General features: G+C 41.9%; 1 protein-coding gene across 2 annotated transcripts in view; it reads right to left on the reverse strand.

Moving 5' to 3' along the window:
• DGKI (diacylglycerol kinase iota) overlaps window positions 1-24735 on the reverse strand; it is a 444548-nt gene that overhangs the window by 271196 nt on the left and 148617 nt on the right. For both annotated transcript variants that reach the window (XM_042927643.1, XM_042927642.1), the window contains exons 2-3: window positions 22379-22487; window positions 8896-8991 (exon numbers count right to left, since the gene is read on the reverse strand). In XM_042927643.1, the coding sequence (XP_042783577.1) occupies window positions 8896-8991; window positions 22379-22487 (205 nt within the window). The remainder of the gene's footprint in view (window positions 1-8895; window positions 8992-22378; window positions 22488-24735) is intronic.

Consider the following 24735-nt stretch of genomic DNA (forward strand, 5'->3'; position numbering starts at 1 on the left):
TACCTTATGTCTTTCTTACAGCTTCATTACACATATTTGTACACTAAAGGTGTTCAGTGTTTTCTAAACTTATTTGGTCATAACACCGCTTTAATGAACAATACCCCGTATTGTTAGTGGTCTCCAGAACACGACTTTTTTTTAAAGTAGACTGTGCAAAAAGCCAACGATACTGTTGATCCAAGGTCACCTAGGAGTACAGAATCCTCAAGATCCCTGGGCTCCGTGACCCATCGCCAGCTCTGCGGCATGAAGTGGGCAGGATTGGTATTAAATTCCCCACAAGTGTATGGGCAGCACTCTGCACCAAATAAGGACCCTCACAACGACAACAATAGCTGTAATAGTAGCAATGGCTAACATTTACCGAGGCCCTGCCACACGTGAGACACAGTTCTAAGTGTGCCCTTGGATGATCTCACGCAAATGCCCAACCGTCTGGCCAGACACATACGGAGCACCATCACTTGCACCCACGGGAACACCCCAGCCCCTTCCTCCACTCACATCCGCTGACGAGGGGGTCAGGAGCAGAGAATCTGTCTACGCCAATTTCCGTTGATGGCTCTGTTCTCCCTGAGTCATCTTGGTTTGTTAGCTCCTCAATATCCTAACAGTGGGAGAGACCTCTGGCAGAGCACAGCTTTGGCAGCTCCCTGGAGATGGCGTCTTCAAGGCTGGCACCCAAACAACAGCAAGCTGGCTTAGCCTCTGGGGCTTTACTGCCACACTCATCGTTCCCTCTGACAGCCCACACCCCACTCAGCCAAGTCGCCATCTGGGGTGCGGCCCATCAATCTGCCATGCTGGACAACTGGCATGCAAGGGATCAGCAAGCAGCCAGTCCTGATGCAATCTGAGGCTCGAGTCCAGTGTTGGTGCTCTGTGGTACACACCTGCCAGACGCGCACACACAGATGGGCACAAAGTCCCCAGCAATGTGTGCGGGGCACTGACTTGCCTGTCCGCCCACAGCACAGAGATACACACGAAGCAGCATCCACGCAGGCTGCTGTCCAGGGCATCCATACTCCAGAGATGAAACAAACAACGTGTGACCAGGTTCTGCATCTTGTTTTTTCTTTTAAACAACAGAAAGCTAAAAGTTTTCTTCAAATAGGGCAGAGAGAGCTACTGCCCTTGTACTCTTACAAGTCTCTTCCAAGGATCCAGCGATGATGCGGCCAGCCTCCTTGTGAGCAGAGGCTGTGATAGAGCAATGAGGCTTCTGACCCACCAGTAAAAAGATACAGCCTAAAAGATGCTTTCCAGAATGGGTTACTTCAATTTGCCGCATTCACTTGGTCCCACCCATGACCTAGTAGACGATGGATATTACACACAGCAGTAAAATGATGGGTAAAAGTTTAAGTGTCAGCAGTGGGGTTAGCAGAAGAATCCCAAACATAAGGTCTTGTTGAAAGTAAAGTCCAACCAAAGTACTAATTAGCTCATTCAGCTTAATGACACTGAAATGGAAGTTAGGAACAGGATAAAAGAAGAAAGGACGTTAATGCTTGTCAACTAATTTAATCCTTCTACCAATTCCGAGAGGCAGGCATAATCATCACTATTTTATGGAAGGACCTGAGGCTCAGAGAAGCCAGGCAGAGCCAGGATTTTTATCCAGATCTCTTGGCCTCTGGATCTGCATGGTTTCTCACTCTCCAGACTGCCCACCCCCATATCACATGGCCTCCCTCATGCAATTCATTCATTTACTCAATAAAACTAGATTTGTTAAGCTGCAAGCAGTATTGGAAGACATCATAGAAGTAAGAGGTCAGGTGGGGTTGGCCAGTTTTGCCAAACCTTACCCGCAAGGAAAAGATGAAAGCAAAACACATGAACAAAACAATAACGAAAGGAAAACAGTGTCCACCAGCCTACCCACACAAACAAGGTGACATGAGCATGTTTAGAAATAGAAAAGATATCTGGTAACAGCACTCTGAAGTCTGACGGTTCCTTTTTTCTCTCACCCAACCTACACATTCTCACTCACCTAACCATCTAGCTACTCCTCTCCTCACACTTCTCAGCTGCGGGCGCCCCCCTGCCTGTCTGCTCACTTATACAGAAAGCCACAAATGTCTCAACGAAATCCTCAATCAAGGCATTTTCAAAGATACCTCTGGGTGTTTGTGCATCTGTGAGCCTCGTGGAGGTAGCCATGTGGCCAAGATGAGATCACTGACCTAACAGGACGCGACTGCACTGGTCTCACGGGGCTGCCCTAACAAAGTACCACAAAGTGGGTAGCTTAAAACAACAGAAATGTATTTGCTCACGGTTCTGGGGACTCGACGTCTGATATCAAGGTATCCACAGGGTTGATACTGTTCCCAGGGCTCTGAGGGAGAATCTATCCCGTGCCTCTCTCCCAGCTTCTGATGACAGCCTGTGGTCCTTGGCGGTCCCTGGGTTACAGCTCCATCGCTCCAGTCTCTGCCTCCTTCCCTGTGTACGTGTGTGTCTTCCTCTTCCTAGAAGTCCACTTGTCATATTCGAGTAAGGCCCACCCCCACTCCAGTGTGACCTCATCTTAACTGATCATATCTGAAACAACCCTATTCCCCAATAATGTCATATCCTGAGGGACTGGGGTTTAGGGCCTCAGCATCTTTCTGGGGTACACAATTCAACCCATAACAGACACTATGCTCCAGGCCCTGAGACCAGTCCACTTGGTTGGGTCCTGACACTCTTTGTGAAGTAGAACAGTGTCCTTCTGTACCTATGTGTGACAGCAGAGAGTCCATCTGTAGAGTTCTGGGTCTTTTTATTTATTTATTTTTTTTAACATATTCATACCTGGTGCCACTCAACAGAGACCCAGATGTGGCAGATCTGGGCTGGGACCAACCACTCTAAAAAATAAAATGGAAAAGTAAAGTGTTCTAAGTTCACCATGCTCATCCAGAAATAAGAATCACTGAGGCTGATCTTAATGACAATACTTTAAATGAGGAAGTGGGTGCAATTTGTCCAAAGTTCACTCAGTACACAAACAGCAGGCTTTCAAACCCAGGTCAGTCTCACAAAACCCACTTCCTTCCCACTTTCAGGTGGCCTATCTCAGTCTACACGTCTCAAGGCAGGTTGCGGACAATGGCCATGGTTGTTGTGTGCATCAATACAGCGACATAGACAAGTGTCATTTCAGTGTAAAGATACGTGTGCACTGGTATGTGCCCGACTGATTATTAATGGAGCCAAGAATTTCTTTAGGAGCAAACATGTGGCTCAACATCTTTGCATATACTATCAAGAAAGGCTGAGAAGGGTTTCCACAGAGTGCACCTACCAAACTGATACTGTCACTTACAATTCACCATCATTCTCAACACTGTCTGCACTTTGTGGCACAGGGCACTCAGCCTGTGAACACTTACAGAATAAATGAATGAAGTAATCTCCACCCCAATAAACAGCACCAAATGAGAGTGGTCCTAGTTGGAATTTTATTTCAGTTTTCCCCCCCATAATCACGTTGGGAAACGGTGACCCTTCTGCTCCGATGTCATTACTGGTGCATCCCATTCTCCTCTCTAGACCAGAAAAAGAAACAGGTACTAATCCGGGGACTGTCTCTGATTTAGGAACAACTTTAATCCCATTACATTTCTGCTCATAGACATTCTACCGTATTCAATGTTGCCACCAGAGAAATGCAGAAGAGGAAGGATTTTAAAGGTCATCTGGTTCGGCCCCAAGACTTTGGAGCAAACTCTCCTACAAATATCTTCGTGTCCTGTGATGTCACAGCCTTGCTTTCAATCCCCTTCAATAGGGGCCCCAAGTATCAGTCCACATGGCAGCAGGAAGTCCTGGATGTGCAGGTTCGCCTTGGTCTTCAATAGACTTTTGTAACGTCCCTCTAAGTTAGGGTGACTGTCTCAGTGTCCCCGATGCAGCTCTGGTTTGTGCTTAATGTCACAGCACTGTACCTACCAGCAGCCTCTCCCTCAGAAAACTGTCTTGCTTGAGATGATATATTATATGGCCATGCTTCGTAAGCACACAGACATTTATAACATGCACTCTGAGTTTCCGTTCAGAGCACATGGACACACACAGCCCCCATCTGTCCTTATTTCCATTCTTACCTAACACATGCCCTTTGGTGTGCTCATGCGTGCCTGATGATTGCCTCCTCCCTCGTTCAAAGCTTGCTCCTGACTCTGAGTTTGCTAATGTTCCTCTCCCTTGCTGAAATGTTCTCCTGCCCCACTCCCTTTATGTAAATCTTAGCCATCTTTCAAACTGTGCTCAAGCCCCACTGCCATGAAGCCGCCTCTGTCTACCTCAACCCACACTGATTTCTCCCTTCTCTTAACTTATACCCATGACATTTGCTTTGCTAAAATAAGGTAAGAAGTGAAAGGCATATCTTTGGTGATGGATTCACTCCTCCTCCAAATGCCTTGCCTGCCCATTGTTTAGAAGCCTGCAGGTAGTACCTGGTAATGGTAATTTGGTCCTTATCTCAACAGGTTGGCTATCTTCAAAGGTGCTTCATTAAAAGAAAGGAGAATATAATGCATAATCCATTTGCACATGCTTTTTTCTTACAAAACTGTTGTTCGATTCTAAGAAAGCTGCAAAAAGAACATTTAAACTGGAGGCTCTCCTGGAGATTAACTTGCCTGACCTGTTACCCAAAGCAGATGTGCATCCTCCCCCCACCCCACCCCCGCCCCCCCCCCACAGCATCCTTGAAAGATGGCCATCCAACTTGTTGGCAAACACATCTTTTATGCCCATCTCTCCAGATACCTTGATGTCTTGCTGGACAGCTCTAGTTGTTAAGGTTCTTCCTTATAATAGAGCCTTTCTCAAAGTTAAGTCTGTGGACCATCTGCACCATAGTTATTTGAGGTGCATGCTAAAATCACAGATTCCCAAGTCCAGCTTTGGCATATTGAATCAGCATTTGGAGCAAGGAGAGAAATAGTAATCTACATTGTTAACAGGCTTTCCAGGTGATGTTTATTATACATGTAAGATTCGATGCTAGAGGCAGTGGATTCTATACCTAGAACTTAATTCTACCTTCCTAACTATGGAGAGCAAGACCCTTCCTTTTCTTCAAGGCAGTTCTTTAAACACTGGAAGACGTCAGTTCTCTCTACTTCCCCTTGTTAATATTCTTTTTCAACCCAGGTTACTTCACTCTTCCTCCTACTACCCTGAATCAAGTTGAGCACACTTCTCCCCGTTCTCTCCTGCTTGCCAATGTTCCCACCCCACCCAAATGTGATGCATAAATTAGAGACAGCTAGATTTGTAATGCTTTACTACATACTGACAATTGACCCTTGGACAATGTGGATGTTAGGGGACACTGACCCTCTGTGCAGTTGAAAATTCAGATATAAGTGTTGACTCCCCAAAATTAACCGGAAATTGACTACTCCCAAAATTGACCGGAAGCCTTACTGATAACATAAACAGTTAATTAACACATATTTTGTATTCTCTATTATATACTGTATGCTTATAATACAGTAAGCTATAGAAAATATTAAGAAAGTCATAAAACAAAATACATTTATAGTAGTTTTTACCAGAAAAATTCCACATATAAGTGGACCTACACAGTTCAAACCCATGTTGTTCAAGGGTCAACCGTGCACACATCAATTTACACTCCTACCAGGTGGCAGTGAGAATACCACTTAGGCTTCACTAACAAGCAGGTGGTATCATTTTGTAAATCTTTGCTATTTCAAATAGGCACCTGATGCTGACTCCTCGTAGTTGTTTTATTTTGGGTGCCTTTAAAAAAATTGTTTTTAATGTTTTTATTTATTTTTGACATAGAGAGAGAGACAGAACACGAGTGGGGGAGGGGCAGAGAGAGAGGGAGACAGAATCCAAAGCAGGCTCCAGGCTCTGACCTGTCAGCACAGAGCCCGATGCGAGGCTAGAACTCATGAACCACTAGATCATGACCTGAGCTACAGTCTGACGCTTCACCGACTGAGCCACCCAGGCGCGCCCCGGGTGCCTTTTTAAAATATTTTTAAGATCTATATTGGCCAATGGTGGTTCTTTCATGAATGGTCTGCTTCCACCTTTTCTATGTTGGTTTGTTTTTCCCTTTTAATTCATTGTGCCAGTTGCTCTGGCAAGTAAATTCTTTCAATGCATTATCTCATCTAATGCTCCCAACATTTGCCCCACTTCATGGGTGAACACACTGAGCCTTTGGGAGCCTATAATGAGCCAAAAGGTCTTCTGCTTCCTCGCTGATTCATTCCTTCTTTCACCGACCTTTCTTTGGAGGAGAGCTCTTCATCTTCCAGACACTTTGTGAAGTGAGTTAATAGAGCCAAGTATTGGGGATAAAATTAGCAGAAAGATTCAGAAGAGCACCAGGGGTTGTCACAACTCTGTTGCATCCTACTTATAAATTTCCCTTATTCTTTGTTGTTTTTCCCTGTCTAGAGGTAATAGTGACCCAGGTATAATCAGTCAGTAAATAGTGATGCCATTTGCTGATACAAGGTTTAGAAAGAGTGGATGTATCTGTATATATATTTGCCAAGAGAGGTAGTATGTGACTGACAGTAAAAGATACCAGAAAAGGATCAAAGGGAGTAATTTGGAAATAATGCAGAACTCTGTAACAAATTACAGTCCATCAGATGACAGCAGTATCAGCAGAAATAGTTCAAAAGCATGTATGCAAGTAAACTTGGCTTTCATTTTTTCCATTTCATATTATCTGATAGTCCACGACCAGTGTTTATGCAATTAACTAAGATCCTAATGTTAATTCATTATTTATAGCATTTTAGTCCAAACAGCTGAGCATTTCTTGGTCTTTGGTTAATTTAATCAAATTTTATGCAATTATACTTTAATTAAAAATACATATGCATAAAGTGGAAATCCTGATATTTAGATCAAATGAATTTACAAGATTAAGAGAAATGCAAACAGCTAAGTACAGACCTGGGTTGGAAGCATAATTTAAAATAATTTCATCCTATTCTCTTTTTCGAAGAAGGTAGCCAGCACCCAAGAGACAGGAGTTCTCAATATCAGTGAGTGGTAACAGTGAGATTCAAACTGAGACCTTGTACAGCCGGGCCTTTCACTGATCTTTACTCCTAACTTCACTCAAGTACACCCTGGTCTTCTAAACTCTCATGAAGTTTCCCCAACAAAACCTATAAACCAGTCGTCAAAACAGCTAACGCAATTTTTAAAGTTTTGTTCCATGAGCTTTGCAATTCTGGCAGCCGGATAAAAGTCCCTGAGGGCTATATTCTTCTGTAAGCTTTAGTGGAAATTCAATTTCTTTCTTATTAGTTATTAATAGAAAAATATTCACTTGTAATTCCAAAGTCCTGCATTCTACCACAAACCTTTCTTTCACATAATAAACAAATATAATGAAAAAGGAAAAAAATGCATTATGTCTTTACAGGGCTCATTTCCCCAAGTAAGAAAGAACACTTCTTTCTTCTTTACTATTCTATGTTTCCCATTACTCTTTTCAAACCAACAATTTTCAATTACACAAAAATTTTAAGTTCACTTTCTCAACAATAAAATTTTAGTTCCTTACGACTCAACGCCTGGCAACGGTGTTCTTTTCACAGAACATAAAGACAATTTTGACATTTAAACTGGTGGTTCTAAATAGCCATACAAAGCAAATTTTAAAAAGCAAGAAAGAGGTGCCTGGGTGGCTCTGTTGGTTCAACGTCTGACTCTTGGTTTTGGCTCAGGCCACGATCTCATGGTTCATGGGTTTGAGCCTGCTTTGGATTCTCTCCCCCTCTCTCTCTCTGCCCTGCCCCGCTCACAAACACACACTCTCTCTCAAAATAAATAAAATAAACATTAAAATAAATAAAAAGCAAGGGATATTCCAATGTGTTTATTAATTGTCTAGTTTCTAGAATTTTATCCTCCACAACTTGATCTGAATTGCAGGCACACCCCAGAGATATCGTGGGTTCGGTTCCAGACCACTGCAATAAAGTGAGTATCACAATAAAGCGAGTCAAATGAATTTTTTTGCTTCCCAGTGCATATAAAAGTTACCATTTATACTATACCGCAGTCTAGTAAGTGTGCAATATACCATTATGTCTAAAAAAAGTGCATACCTCAATTAAAAATTACTTCATTGCTACAAATGCTTACCATTATGTCCACTTTCAGCCAGTCATGTTCACTGATCACAGATGACCATAACAAATATAACAACGAAGTAGTCAGAAATATTGTGAGAATTACCACAAAGTAAGCAAATGTTGTTGGAAAAATGGCGCCTGGGTAGGGTTGCCACAGACCTTTAATTTGTATATAAAAAAAACACCAAAAACACAGGGTCTGTGACGCCCCATAAAGCAAAGCATCAGAAAACAAGGCATGCCTGTATTTGCTAGCCTACGCCAGCACCAGACAGGTGTTTCACCATCCCCATTCTCACGCACCAGCAATCCCCTCCACCATACACGCTCTTCTACAAGACCAACTTGTCGGACCGACTGGTCTCTCCCACAGACGCACCTCCCCCCCACTCAGACCTCCCCCCACACAGACACCCCCTCCGGAAGCACTCATGCACATTTACCCTTTCCCTTCCCTCCAACACACAAATAAAAACCAACGCTGGGAATCATCATAAAGTGGCACATTATACCAAAGTTCAACCTGCATAGCCAAGCCCTCAAGCCATTAAAACCAACCCCCTTGAAAGCCATGTTAACTGTCAACTGTCTCACAAGGGATAGGCTCTTTCAAACCTCTCCTTGTAAATTCAGGCACGGTGGCCTCTTTGGAAATTCGGGCCTCCTCAGGCTGTCAGACTCAACTTGGAAGCCTTCCCCAGGGAAGGGCAGAACCCAGAGATCTGAGGAGCACACTCACTGCAAATCTGACTTGGCAGTTCTCCTCTCCCAGGTAACACAGGTCTCCTGAGACGTTGGTCTCCAGCCACAGGTGCTCTCCATTCACGGCATTCTCCTGGAAGGGAAAGACCCACCTGATTTCAGTTTTCTTTTCAGGTATGAAAGGGGGAGATCTCAAATTTAGATTCTGGAGGCAAGAAAGTAAGTGAACCCGCACAGTTTAAACACCTCTCATTTTACCCCTGAAAATACTGTTGGCATTGATCCTACCAAAGTTCTAGAAACAGAATAAAGTGTTTGGGAGAACTTTGAGCCATAACTAAAATGGACATTAGGTCTATAAATGCTTTATCCAGAGATGTGGTAATCTGTGAAACATATATTAAACAAATGAGGAAAAAACTCCCTCAGATTGTTCACTGTAAGGCCATATTTATCTAGGCCCAACACTGTAGATTCCATGACAATTGAGACTAAAATCCTATTAAAAGTTGCCTTTACTTAGCAAATTAGCTAAGAAGAAGGATAGTAGTATTAAAGCACTTTAAAGACTGAAGACATATTTACATTTATATCAGTAATGGGTAAATTATATTCTAAGACAGAGGCTTCTTAAAACTTAATTCAAGTCACTATGTACTCAAAGCATAATAAATTCCTACTAATTCTCACTTGTCCTGCTTCAGTAGGGCCTTCGCCCATAGAATTCTAGATTTCTCTAACTGAATGATTTCCCTGCTTCCAAAAATAGCCACGTACTTCTGATGGCAAACAGACATGCTGTGCCAGGCGACACCAGCGCAACAATCTGATGTTCAGGAACGCAAAATGTTTCGTTGGGGTCGGGGGAGGAGTGGAATATTGCTTAAACAGGATGATGAATAGGATTCCATATTCCTTCTTCTGGCACACTACCTTGGAAACATAATGGATTTATGTATTAATTGTGTATTTTGTTCACTGGCTTGAAAAAGACCCTGAGCTCGTAAGGAAAGCACTGTATTGGCTTAACCATAAAGAGATGACGTCTACTGATCTTACAGGAAAATTGCTCTCGTTTTTATCTGTTTCATCAGCGGGGCATGTAATCGGCTTCCGTGGGAGATGCTACAGACTGAATTGTGATTCCCCTCAAATTCATATGTTGAAGCCCTACTCCACGGTGTGATGGTATTTGAAGATGAGGCCTTTGGGAGGTAATTGGGTCACGGGGACAGAGCCCTCATGATTGGGATTAGAGTGCCCTTATAAGAAGAGACATGAGAGGGATCTTTCTCTCTCTTCACGCATACACTGGGGAAAGGTCATGTGGAACACAGCAAGAAGGCAGCCGTCTACAAGCCAGGAAGTGGGTTCTTATCAGGCACTAAATCTACCAGTGCCTTGATCTTGGACTTCCCAGCCTCCAGAACTGTGAGAAATAAATTCCTGTTGTTTAAGCCACCCAGGCTATGGTGTTTTGTTAAATGACTTTAATAAGGAGCTTTATAGAAAAACCAAGCAATTTAGAACTCTATCTTGTATGTGAGTCATCTTTATAGTAACCGACTCCAGAAATGTCCACATGACAGCCCTCTGAATCCCAAAGCTGAACGCGAAGTAGCAGAAATGTACACCAAGGAGAAAAAAAATTAACAAAGTGTCATCTATTTCTTAAATTTATTTCTTCAGATTCCAATACAATACTTTTCCTTTCAGATCCTATAGCTCAAATGATTTTCAGGTAAGAATAACCAATGGTTATAGGTGCTTCACAATCCAGGAAAGGTGACACCAACTCTCAGAACACTCAAGGAAAGTGAGGGGCAGGAAAAATTCACAAGTCATACAGATACTGAGGGATCACGAACAATGGACAAGGAAACTCTCGGGGCGGGGGGGGGGGGGGGGGGGGGCAGGGGTGCCCTGCATATCTCAGAGTGCCTCAAAACCATTCTAAAAAAGAAAGCAATGTTAATGAGAATCATCACCCTCCATGTCAAAGGGTGACTAATCTTTTCACCAAAACTTTTTCTTCTCTATTAGTCATTTTTTCCTGTAGAAAGTCATGTTCATCATTTTTTATGGAAGTCAATGGGAAAATGGGATTCCCCTCATAGTCAATCTTGTAGAAAAACAACAGAAGGAAGAAAAGAACAGCTATAGGTTTAGACCCTAAAAATTTTCAGATAGGAATGGATGAGGACAGTATATATACATTTATCTTATACATACATATATACATGAATATATATATATATATATATATATATATATATATATATTCATATATACATGCAAACTAAACATGTAATTATAGCATGAAATGTTAGGGAAAGCAAAAATGCTAAAATCCTGCCAAAAGTTTTAGAAAGTTACGAATAATATGCTACAGCGGGTTATATGGTCAAAAGTCATTGATAACAAACACCAAAAACTAGGCTGGCCAGAAATTAATTTCTGGTAGGTCAACAACAGCAGGCAGGAACAGTCAAGACCCAGGGACTCCGATTTGCAAGCACCCCACTAACTCATGGGCTGGCAGGTAGGCTTCCTCTGGGCTAGGGGCTATTTGCCCTCTGAATACATACCCAGCAAGCGCTCAGAGCCTTGCTGATAAACCTTGACTCAGAGTCAGGCACAGCAGGGCTGCTAGGATTAGCTCACCTCACTCTGCAGTGGAGATGTGATTAGAAAGACTGTCCTTTGTAAGGGAAGAGGGAAAAAAAAGACTAGAGGCTTCCTGCCACCGTGGTTCTGACCTGCTGGTTCTCAAGTTTAACTGCTCATTAAAATCACCTGGTGAGTTTTTAAGACTACCTGGGTACCACCCCCAGAGAGTCTATTTTAACTAACATGAAGTGAAACCTGGACATCATGAGTTTTCAACGTTCTGAAGTGACTCATGTGCATAGAGTTTGAGGCCCCGTAATCCAGTGGACCCTATCCTACCCCATCAACTTATCAAATAATAGATTCTAGAACGTGTCTATGACTGATCTATCAGACTTGATACTTTTCTACCCTTGTACAGTCACCAGAGAAAAAAGGTAAGAGAAGAAGGGAGATGAGGCATAAGGTAGTCCAGCGAGATTTTAAGCAAATAGACATGAAACTATGGATACATAGTGAGAAGGCTCAAGGTCAACAAGATAGATCCTGGGGATAAGGGGAAAGTTGTCAACACATAAGCCTTTATTTATTTATTTTTTTTAATTTTTTTTTTTCAACGTTTTTTATTTATTTTTGGGACAGAGAGAGACAGAGCATGAACGGGGGAGGGGCAGAGAGAGAGGGAGACACAGAATCGGAAACAGGCTCCAGGCTCCGAGCCATCAGCCCAGAGCCTGACGCGGGGCTCGAACTCACGGACCGCAAGATGGTGACCTGGCTGAAGCCGGACGCTTAACCGACTGCGCCACCCAGGCGCCCCAACACATAAGCCTTTAAAGAAGCAACAGAATAAATTAAAATTTCATACACTTATCTAATAATCACACTTTAGGAATGTACCCTAAGGAAATAATCCTAACGGCAAGGAAAAACTATTTACATTAAGAAGTTTATTTCTACCTTGCAATAATCAAAAATTGGAAATATCACAAATGCCCAGTGGAGAAGAATGTTTAGTAGAATATACATGATATGGAATATTATAAAGTCATCAAGAAGTACAATTATGAAGATTGGCCACATGGAAAACTATATGATGTAAAGTCAAATAAAAATAAAATTCAAAACTACCTGTATATTATGATCACAACTCTATATACAAGTAAGAGCTGAAAAAATTATAATATATCCGTAGTTTGATTTCTGGACCCACACATTGCTTTTCGTTATTTCTACTTGTTCTTTTCCTTTACTGGCAAAGTTCAAAAAAGAGTTTTATTTGCTGCCTCTACTTCCTTTCTACTCATTACTTCTTGAACCCAATTCCATCAGGCTTTCTTTCTTCTCATTCCACTGTAACTACTTTTGTCAAGATCATCAGTGACTTCACATGGCTAAATCCAGTGGCTGATTCTCAGTCTTTATCTTAATCAACAGCTTTTGACACAGATGATCATTCCTTTCCTTTAGGGACACTTGCTTCCTGGAAACCCTATATACTCCTTTCGTGTTTTTGTTGTACCTCAATGGCCACTCCATCAGTCTTCATCCTTGGACCTTTCCCAAATTCCCAAACTCCAAATATTAAGAGTGTTCCACAGCTCGCTCTCAGATCTTTACTCTTCTCCATACACCCAGTCCCAAGGTTATTGCATTTAGTTCTCATGGTTTTAGATTCCATCAATTAATTGTTATCCCCCAAATTATTCATACACTACAAACCCCTTCTTTGAACTTCAGATCCATAAAAAAAAAAACAAACCTGCCCTCTCATTATCTCCACTTAAAACCAATAGGCATCTCAAAATTTTAGTCTCAAACTCAGTTTGTGATATACTCCTTAAATCTGTTCTTACCCTAATCTTCTCCCTAGATTTTCAGCAAATGGTATTTCCATTCCTACAGCTGCAAATATTTGCTAAAAACATTGGAGTCATTCTAGATCTCTCTTTCTCATTCCTATCCATCAGCTAATGTTACTGACTCCAGTTTCAAAGGGGGTATGAAACTCAGTTACTTACCATTTCTACTTTACCACCTGATCCTCCATAATCTCTGGCTTCGAATGTCCCAATAGCCCATCATCAAAGGCCATTCACTGTATATGATGTTTATTATATCTGAATTGTTTATTCCTCTCCATTCTGATTCTGTGTGGTTCATTTCTATTCACTTTCTGGTCACCAGATCAAGTGTTACTTCCTCCAAGAAGCCATCAGTGACCCCAAAGTCTAAGTCAAGTTATTTTGTTAGTTTCTCTCATAAAACCATATTCCCTTTCCCTCTGTTGGCAACTATCCATTAATTGGCATAATTATTTGATTAATGTTTCCTCATTTACTAGATTCTAAGCTCTATGTGAACACTGACTGTCCAGCACTTGACTAAGAGTCTGGAAAATAGATGACAAATAAATTTTAGGAATTGGAAAGATTAAGAATCAATGAATAAATGAATGAATGCACATTTTTGTTATATGCAATTCCAAAAGGTAGAAAGGGATAATTATATTTATCTGTCCATTAGTCTGGAATAATAAACTGTGATAAGTCAACATGGGTGCTTAATAGAAACATGACAGTCTTGTAAAATCACAAACAGAAGAGAAGCCTTTAAAAAAAAGTCATATGAAACAATGATGAAGCATACCTTTTGCTACACTACATTTTTCCCGTGTCTCATCCTTTTCTTGCACATCTATCTTGTCTGATGCTTAATAAAGTACATAATAAAGAAGTAAACTTACCCAAAGGGAAGTCTGGACTTGGCCCTCAACTCTAGGAAGGTCATCTCTCTAAGTGCTTGGAATGTCCTGCCTGATAAGAGTATCCTTTTACCTTGGGGCCTTGGGACATGCCAGATGGTCTAAGAGAACAATGACTTATGGTGGGGCGGAGAGCCGTATATCAGCTCAACCTCCAGAGAAGCTTGAGATTAAGGTCAACCATGTAGGAATCGGCCATGTCTACATGACCCCCTGTTAATACTCCGGACGCTAAGGTTCAGATCCGTTGGCAATATGCTATATGTATTGTCACTTATAGTTGCTAGGAGAGGTTAGCACTGTCCACAAATACACTTGAAAGCCCCACCTGTGAAACACTCCTGGGTGCTGCACCATGTACCTCTTCTGTACGTAGGGCCTCTCTAACTCTCCTTAACCTCAGTTTACTGACCATTAAAATTATAATAATAATTGTACTTCACTCACAAGATCATAGTGATATTTAAATGTGAAAATGCATAAATTTCAATGTCTTGCACACAATAAGAAGTTAATAGGTGTTCAATACAGTTTGTATTATTATTGTTGTGATTACTTTTATGAAACTGAATAAAGGAAACCTCATTTAAAATGGAATCAGGAGGCCTGATGGTCACACTCTACCACTTGCATTAATTGCAGACCCCCAAAAGGAAGAGACTTACCTTGCATTCTCAACAGGAAGAAGCCTACATTACCACTCCAGTGGGAGAAAAGAATTTCTTCTTGCCCAGCAACAAGCTCAGCCAATATGAAAATACCACAACTCAGCTAACAAGAAGTCATCATCTCCCCGAACTCTCACTTTCCTCCAATGGACTTCCATTCAAAGCAGCCCCTCCCAACTTCCTCCTTTCCTCTATAAAGTAACATTCCTTTCCTTTGATCTCCAGACTCACCTATGGTTAGCCATAGTTTACATGTCCCAAGTTGCAATTCTTCTGCTAGTCACAAATAAACCCACTTTGCTGGTAAAATAACTGGCAGTTTTAAGGTGGACACTTTCCAGTTTTCCTTCCCTTCTAACCCACAGATGTTAGCATTATCCGAGTTTCTCTCCTTGGTCTTTGTAGCCAAGACTGCTAGCCATTCATCAAAATTATTATTTTCTTCTTCCTGGACATACAGCTAGAACATATAACCCAGCCTCCTGTGTACTTAGATGTGGCCATGTGACCAAGATCTAACCAATGGAACATAAGCATAAGTGACATGTACTGTTTTCAGACTTGGCCAATTGAAACCTCCCACATGCACTCCTCCATTCTCTTTTCCCGTACTGGATACTTGAGAAGTGAACCTTTGGGATGATTTCAGAAGCCATCTGGTGAAGATGTAAGAGCAACTATCTGGGGCATGGAATAACTGTGGAACAGGACCCACCTCCCACTCAACCTACCCGGAAGAGTCCTGGTCTGTTACGTGAGGGAGAAATATACTTCTATAGAGCAATTATAGGTCTATTTTATTTACTGCAGCCTAGTCTACCTCAACTAATACAGGCCTCATATTTTTGTCTGGATTTCCTTTCATTATCTACCTGTACCCCCGCCCCCCAGCTACTTATCATGTACTGAAGAGCATGTCTAATCTGAGTCCTAGTTTCTTCTGCTCTGAACTCGTAATTCTGACATTCTCCCTGATATTTTACACTGCTGCAAAATTAATTCCTCTAGAACATAACTATGATTATGCCTCTCTCTCTCTTGCTCAGGAGGCTTAAATATGCCCTGTTATTTATAAAATGAAATCCGAATTTAATCTCACATACTAGACCTTCCATTGATGACCCCAATCTACCCTTAACCTTCCATGTATTCATCTTTGTATACTTTCTTTATTCTTCTTTTTTCTCTAAATATAGCCATATCTTCCTTCTTTTGTGCCATGTTTTTTGTTTAGTCCATTCTCCTCACCCAGGATCCTCTTTCCTTCTCCTCTACACAACCACCTTGAAATACCATCTCAAACAATATGCAACTCAGAGAATCCATCTGTGCCAGACAGAAAAAAATAAATAGCTCTCGACCATTTCTAAATGAACATAATATTTCTTCTGTATTTGTGAGTGCTGAGACAAATTTCATGATATACATACATACAGATTGATCTGTATATAAAGACAGATCTAACTACCTAAGAGTAGAGATTCATCTAGGTAGATACAGAAATAGATTTATACATACATATATGATTCCTTGGTCTCAAGTTCTACTGAAGTCCTAGTAATGGTTATAGGTAAAAAGATAAAAATGTATGTATTGATATGGAGGAGTTTACAGACTATGAATAATACAGATAGAGTATACTGACACTAGAAGAAAATAATCTACACAAAAGGAAAGCATTTGCTTATAAAAATATTTTGAAATAATAAGAAAGTTATAAATACATATCTCATGTAAATGTCCTTACAAATTCAGAAAGGAAAAGAAATCTGGACTATCTCTCCCTAAAAATCTCCAAGATAATAATAGGTAGAAGTTGTCTAAGATGGTTTAGATCCGTGCTGCCCAATAAGCATATGGCTATTGAAAACTTGAAATGTGGTTAACACTAACTGAGATGTGCCATCAGTGTAAAATTCACAGCAGACTTTACTCACTGTGAAAAAAAAAAGAATGCAAACCATCTCGCTGATAATTTTTGTACTGATTACATATTGAGATGGTAATATTTTTGATTTATTTGCTTAAACAAAATATGGTACTAACATTTTTGATTTTTAAAAAATTTTAAAAAAATTCTTTAAATGTGGCTACTAAAAATTTAGAATTACTTTATGGCTCACATATGTTTCTTTTGGGCAGTGTTAGTTTAGATAAGCACTTACTTAGAGGCAGAAATTTAGACTTGGATGTTTCTCAGTGTCCTGTGAGATTATAGGATTCTATGATATCCCCCAGGAGCCAGCGTGACTGAATTTAAAATTCTCACAATTTGGGGAAATAAAGGACTAGTGCAGGTGCATGAAATCATAGCATGAAGCTATGTCTGTCCCACTACTAACAGGGTTGACCAGGGGCAAGACCTCCACTGATTTATAGGAAAAATTTATAGGTCGTTAGCTCCTCATGACCTCTCAGCCATCTGACACCTTGATTAACCTGACTTAACAGTGTTTGAAATGGGGCTAGGAGTGGGAAAAACACTGAGGTGAGAGTCCCTCTCAGGGACAACACCCAAACCTGAAGGTACAAGAGCTGAAGCCTGACGGCACAGGACTGTTAGGACGTGCCACCTGAAATAAGACTGAAATGAGAACACACGCACGCACACATACTCACCTGGCTCCTCCTGGCTCTTCATTCAAGGTTTCTAAAGATAAGATGACCTAGTTTCATAACCCAGTTTAAACCAATCTCGCACAAAGACTCTGTTTCCCTAATCTTGTCCCTGAACCAAATGGTGAGGTGGTGTATAACTATGTTATGTTTCTACCTGCCTAGGAGAAAGCACTTCTTTTCTTAGCATCATCAACTAGAGGAAAGAAAATGTGGTCTGGATTTAGAACCTGGCTTTGTTTGTGTTGAAGCTATTTTCCATAGCCCTCAGAACTGGAGGAAATTTTCAAAAGAGGAAGGAAAAAAAAAAACGAACTGAAATTAAAATCGATGTTAAAACCAACATGCCCTTTAAGAAAGATCTGGGGGGCTTTTCCACCATTGCTTTGAAAGTTGTTTTAGGCAGTGTAATGGGCAAAAGCAAATTATACAACAGCAGAGACAGAGTAAGGCCGATCTCCTATGCTCCCTGCTATAACACTGAAAACAAGGAAGAAATCTCTTAAATCCAAACTAAGTCTCCATTGTGGAAAAGGCATGTGACATTTAAGAGAAGACACACATTATCTATGCAACAGACACACTTCTAAAGGGGCTCACTCACTCTAAACCAGAAACTTGGATTCCAGCCATGGAGATGAGATTTTTTTTTTTTTTTTTTTTTTTTTTTGCCTTTTTGAACATTACTCCCTTTCTGGCAATTTAGCTTATTTTCCCCCAAAAGTGGCTTCGCTGACACACATGGCATGGTGTCCACGGGAGCAGCCCCTGCAGGTTGTCACCGTGAAGGTGAAAGAGGGGTAGTTGGGAGGAATGAGATCGGACCACTGCTGTGCTTTAAGACTTAACACAATGCACCATACTAGGAAGGAAATTTTAAAAGATTCAAATAGCATAAATGTATTTGTTTTTCAAGCAGGCTATGGACTCTTGCCTACCAAGCCTTTCAAGGAACTGGAGATTATCTGAGTGCCGTTCAACTCCCGGTGAAATATCCCCTTCTCACTGACTGAACGGAAAAGCTACAATCAATTTGTCCCCTAGCATCAGTAGCCAGACAGCGGGTAGGCCCACGAGGCCATCCTCTCCACTGTGAAGAAGAAAATCTAAGCAGAAAACATTGCCCCTCCCTTCAAGGAGCCTGAAATCAAACTGAGGACCTAGAATTTAAAAAGCGACTAAATACCACCAATTTGGTTCTAAGATTTATAAGACAATGCACCGCATGTAGAGATATTGTGAGGAAACAAAGCAAAAAGTGAATAAAATAAACAGAATTAGTTCAGCTGAAAAGATGAGCATGACCTGGCAGAGAGCCAGAGGAAATCTCTACAGGAAACAGCAATTTCCACGTGTCTACTGTTGTCAACCGGAGGCTGGGGCGCCATTCTGAAGACACGACTACTCCCCGCACATCAACGTTCAGGCTTCTATCCCAGACACGCGTGGAGGGGCAGGCTCGTGCTCAGGCGGCAGGAGTGAATGTTGATGAAGGGTCACCGAGAAAATGAGATCATGTGAGACAGGGAATCCTAGACGTCATAATAACTATCTGAGCAAATCACAGCAAGAGAGAAGTTTTAGGACCTTGAGGAACAGCTAAAAATAAGAGAGAGATAGCATGTATCACTGAGCAGGGAAATGAGAACATGAATACTTGACAGAAACTATTAAGTTTGTGTACCTAACGCGTAAAACTGACTCCTGCAACAGTATACACCTGGCCGAAGTGCACAGGTGCCTATGGTCTGGGCTCACCAAGCCAGTGCCCTCCTGCGTCTCAGGCACCCCCACAAGCAGGCTGCTCTTCAAAGCCCTTTGCACAAAAAATCTTTAGGAAAGAGCTGTGCCTCTTTGAAAGACTTTGGCACATATATCAGAGTCAAAACAAGGGCCCCTTTGGGATTCTAGAACAGGTAGGAAACATAGGGACTAAACTTTTAATTCCAGCTTTAATTCAGCCTGATTTGTCTTGCATCTTCCGATGCTCCACGAACAACTTCTGTATCTGTTTTCTGACTGGTGACACGCAGAGAGGGGAGTTGACCTAAGTCAGGGGGTCATGGTCCTACAGGACTTTGAGATGACCCTGGTCCCCCTAAACCTGCCTCCTCATTTGGGAGACTCGTACAAGGCTCCAAGTCAAAAGCAGAGTTCAGTGAATAGTAAGAGTGAATAAGTGAAAATTGATCCTTTCAATGACTTTAGTCCAGAAAAGTGGGCTGGTAGAGGGAACAGACGGTCATGCCGCTTTTCCACAGGGAGCCAGGCAGGGCTTGGGACGGGGGAATGGCAGGACTGGTCAAGCCAGTGGCCCGGGCTTCCACTTTCAGCAGAACAAAGAAAATCCTGGCTCAGCAACTTGAACAGAACAGCAAACTACGGTGACCTAAATGAAACTGGTGAAAAGCATATTTGTTAGGAAAAGCCAAAAACTGTGAAGCAAGGGCAAGTCTTAGCACAAAAAAAAATTAAAAAAAAAATAAAGGTGTCTAAAATGTTTTTAACAACCTGCTTCTTCCTCCCTTCTGAGAAAAATGTTCTTCATGATCATAACAAGGAATTGTAGTGTTGGTCACTGTTTGGCTTCTGTTCACTAATAGCAATAACAGCCCATAGTTCATTAATTTTTTTCAGAGTCAACATCTTTCCAGCTCCTTACATGTCAGATCTTCAAATATGCCCTCAGATGGAGTGTCTAAAGAGGAGGATTTCAGTGCTCTCTCCGTTGTTAAACATCCCCAAAGTGTTTCCTGCCATGCCATGATTTCACCAGGGCGCCATGACAGGGCACCCACAATCAAAGGGGACAGAGGAAGAAAGAACTTAGTTCCTACTCTCTCTTCCCCCGCTGTGTAGTGCAGCCTCCTACCACTAGCCCAAAATACCATTTTGATGAAATATTAGAGTGCATACATCTCTACAGGAATCAGAAAATAATACCTTCTTGCCAAGCTTCGGCTCAAGCAGGACACTTCTTTTTAAAAGCCTTTTCTGGTAACTATTTCCACCATCAAATAAGGATGGAGCATCCTTCCTGACACTCCCTGATGCTGGGCTCCTCTATTCTAGGTATTTTTGCTGTTGCTTTCTTCTCTGCTGACTGCATCCTAAGCTTCTGGAAGGCAGAAACCCCATTTTCCTCACCTCAGAATCCCCAGGAAGCAACAGAGGCCCTGGCACAAAGCAGGGGCTCAACTGGGTGATGAATTAATGAATTCGTTGATTATTTTCTTTTCTGATTAAATAAATCTGCAGGCTGCACAGTTTACAAAGAACTTGCACACTTACTTCCACATCTGATCCTAATAACATCAGGAAGTCCCCCTCGGGGAGGGGCCACAATTGTCCCTATCTGTAGATGAGGATGCTGAGGCCGAAAGAGATCAGTGACTTCAGTGATGTCACACAAGGGGCAAAAGGATTTAATGACTTTTGCCATCTAAATGATTTAAACTCTCCCTCATTAGAATCTTGCCCCCCATAGGGTCCTGCTACTTTAGGTCAGAAGACTGGGTATCATGAATGTGAAACTAACTGACTTGGGTCCCTGATTCATAACATTCTCATCATTAGTCCAGGAAATGTTGTTCTTTGATCTTCTTCACCTGCTTGTTTACACATTTAATTCTTTTTAATTATGTAAACACTGGTACCAATAAATTCTATACTCTCTCATGGTTTAAGAGTTTATTAAGTAATTTTCCTAGAATAAAGGGAAATTCCAGGAAAGGAGCATTCTTCCTGAGTGCCCATTCAGCACGCACAGGTGATACTGGAGCATTCTCAGGGCTGTATCAAGGAAGAAGCTGCATCTCAATTAAGTCCAGTCTTCTGCCTAGTACTTCATGAATGCAGGCAGCCTACATTGGCATGTGCCCAGAATGTAAAATAAGAATGTCAGTAAGTGTGTTCTTGGGAGAGACAAAGAATTGTTTTAATATAAAAGGACGTTAAATCATGACATATGGGCTAAAAATAAAAAATTAAATGAATGAAAAACAACTCTTCTCCTTTCCCCCATCCCGCCATGCGCTTTCATATGGGAGAACGTGAATTATCCCCATTGTTCAACTCAACTGAAAAATGCTAAACAAAAATCACCATCAAGACCAGACTGGAAGAATTTCAGGGCAGCCCTCCTCCACCTTCACGCTGTTCCCTATACTCATTCCTTCAGGAAGAGACAAAGCCTTTCAGGCCACAGTTATAGATGTTTTCACCAAGAACTTGAGTCACTGAACACCCTCAATAAATGTATTCTAACTAGCTTAAGAATTTCAGAATGCAATCTTCAGCTCAAGGTAATAGTTTCTGTGGATGCGTTTTTGGTTAAAATTGGCTACTATACCCAAACCACTTTTACAAGACCAATCTACCTTTGTGTTAGGGGAAGAAGCATATCAGACAGGAGGGCATGAAGTGCCTAAAACATAAAGTGAAGTCATCTTTTGTCAGGGGGGAAAAAAAGCACCAAAAAAGAAAAGAAGGTAGCTTGATCTGAGGAAATCAAGCTTAGATTCCAGGATGTTGCTAAGGGGACGCTCTATTCATCATCAACTTGGCAAGAACCAATAAAGCATGTGCACAGAGGTACTTTTCATCGCACAGCTGCAAACCCAGGCAGTAACGCTTCAAATGATTCATGAAGTTTTTATTTTAGTCTGAAACACATCTGATTTCATATAAAGGAACTATGTTGCCGGGAGTTTGAGAATGGAGCTCTGGCCTAGGTATCTGAAGATTGATCAGTGAGCAATACTGAAAATTATTAAGTCTTGCTTTGTAGCCATAGGGATCCTAAGAATGAGAAAGACACACATGCAATTGAATTATGTTTAGATGAAAAAGCCAACACCTACACTCCAGTCCAGAGTCGCTCTGGGCTCCTTCGCTGGACCATTTGCCACAGGAAGGCTGAGGGGATGTGCAGGAGCCAGGTGCTGCAGGCCTGCCCGGGAGATTGCTTTCCTGCAGCCAGAAGAAAAAACACAAAGAAAAACCAACATCAGAAGGTAAACAGAGCTAAAAATTTCCCCTGGAGTAAAAACAACGTCTGAGTTAGTCTTCTGCATGCAAAAGCCTTTGCAAATGTATTGGAGTCTATGTCTCTAAAGTGTATGGTGAAGATACTGGGTGGCAAGTCTCAAAAGACAGGGAGATTAAGGGGACCATTTGGGGGGCAATGTTGCTTCAGGAACAGAAATGGAATTTCTAGATGCCCCTATTCAGGGTAGAAGGCAGAATGCAGGTCTCTCCGTTTACAGAAAAAGACCTAGGGCTTGGATGGTCACAATACTTGGACAATTTTAAAGCTGCCAGAGACTAACGGCAACAAAAGCAGACTCGGGGGTCTTCTATTGAAATTCCTCCATTTCCCAACAAAGTGTTCTCCAAGTTGGTCACGGCTCCAAATTCAGCCTTGCTCCTCTTAAGAACATCCTCCCTCATCTTTGCAGAGGACTTCTGCAGATAGCTTGAGATTCAGAATGGGAAAAGACTGATTTGTATCTGGCAAGAAATGGCACACGCTGAAAGACCAGTGTCTCACCAAGGCCCACGGAACAATAAAATCAAAATATGTTGCTTAGATTAGGTTTGTTGAATGGAACATAACAGAGTGCAGGTCAGAAAGGAGGGAATAAATCAGGAGAGGTTGAGAAAGTCAGCCCTGACCTTGGTCTTCAAAGATAAGAAATAAGAGGAGTTGTTTTAGCTTTAGGGTGAAGGGAAGGGAGGGTAGATTAGAGCCTGGTGGAGAGAATGCAAACAGCAAGAGAAAGGAAGAAAGTGGCAAGATCTTGTGGTATCATCATTAACAATGTAGGTTAAGTTTCTGAACAGCTCCATGAAAAACGCCAGACAAGGGTCTCAAGCTGAAATCTAAGTGCTGATTCACGAATCAACTAAGTGGCTTCCTGGAAAGGAGAGTTTTCCCTTTACTGGAGTGTCTACATGTGCTTTAAGAATTACCTGAACTAGAATCAGGTGGGTCTTGTGACCCTGCAGCTGAGCCTTGAATAGGTCTATGGGTGAGGCCCAGGAATCTGCACTCACACATGCTGCCCATGTGCTTCCTTCTGTGAGCTCAAGTTTTCAAATTGCTCTATTGGAGTGTGGAAGGGCTTTAATCTAAAGAGGGTATGAAATGAATTTCCCTCAGGCAAGTTGAACTTAGAACTTAAGAGACTGGTTCGCTGAAGACTGGAAACCTATCCCTCAACCAATGAACAAACACCAAGATTGTCTCCCCATCCTCAAGCCAATGAACTTGCTGCTCGGACTCAGGCTAGACTCCCTGCTCTTTGCACTCCTGGCCATAAAAATAGCCTACTCCAAACTGTTAAAGGACTCACCTGTAGCCTGCTACAGTTTTCATATCCTGAGTTGCAACTTCTCTCCTATTCCCAAATAAATTCAATTTCTGGTAATTCAAGCTTGCCTTGGTTTACCTCTTTATTTAGGTTGACAAGAGCAAGTACATTTGTGTAGGTGGGGGAGCACTAACTTACCCAGGCCCATTGAGGGGGAAGCCCTAAAGAAAAGCATCAGCAACTTCATTACGCACTTTACCCCCATTAGCTCTCAGCATCCTATCTCACAGGACGTGAACACTGTAGTAAGAATCTGCCATCTTGGACACTGGACCTGCAGACACATGGGGTCCCCAGGGAGCCCCGGATCCTCAGACTCCTTTACCCATCTCTCTATACAGAGGAACAAGGCTACAGATGGGGAGATGGGGAAAAGGAAGGCAGTGATGGCCCAATGTACAGTGAATCCCATAATGATGGAGCCAGTGGAGGGAAAGGAACTTGCCTGGGAAGGGGAGAGGAATAAGAGCAAAATGTAAAAGCTCTGTTGGAATCTAGAAGCAGATGATATCTCTTTTCTGTTCACTGATCTCTGCAAACTCCACCCAGAAATGGAATTTGTAGTTGACCAAGACAAACAGTAGCCTCAAAATCCAACGAAAGGCTTGGTAGAATCAACAAAAGAATCTAAGATCTTGCAGACACTGATAAATGGCCAAGTATGTCTAAGAGCTCAGCAAGTGCCTAGCCCTTTTTCCCCCTCTCTTATATTCCCACACAGGAAGTCTTAGAAAGAACGTAAACGGTTTTAGTAGTCGGAAGTCATCACATGAAGCTTGCCTATAGCCTACTTTCAGAAGCTCCACCTGGATAGCACACAATGTAGTTGCTTTATGGAACCCCCC

Source organism: Panthera leo, chromosome A2 (assembly GCF_018350215.1).
Source record: "Panthera leo isolate Ple1 chromosome A2, P.leo_Ple1_pat1.1, whole genome shotgun sequence".
NCBI lineage: Eukaryota > Metazoa > Chordata > Mammalia > Carnivora > Felidae > Panthera > Panthera leo.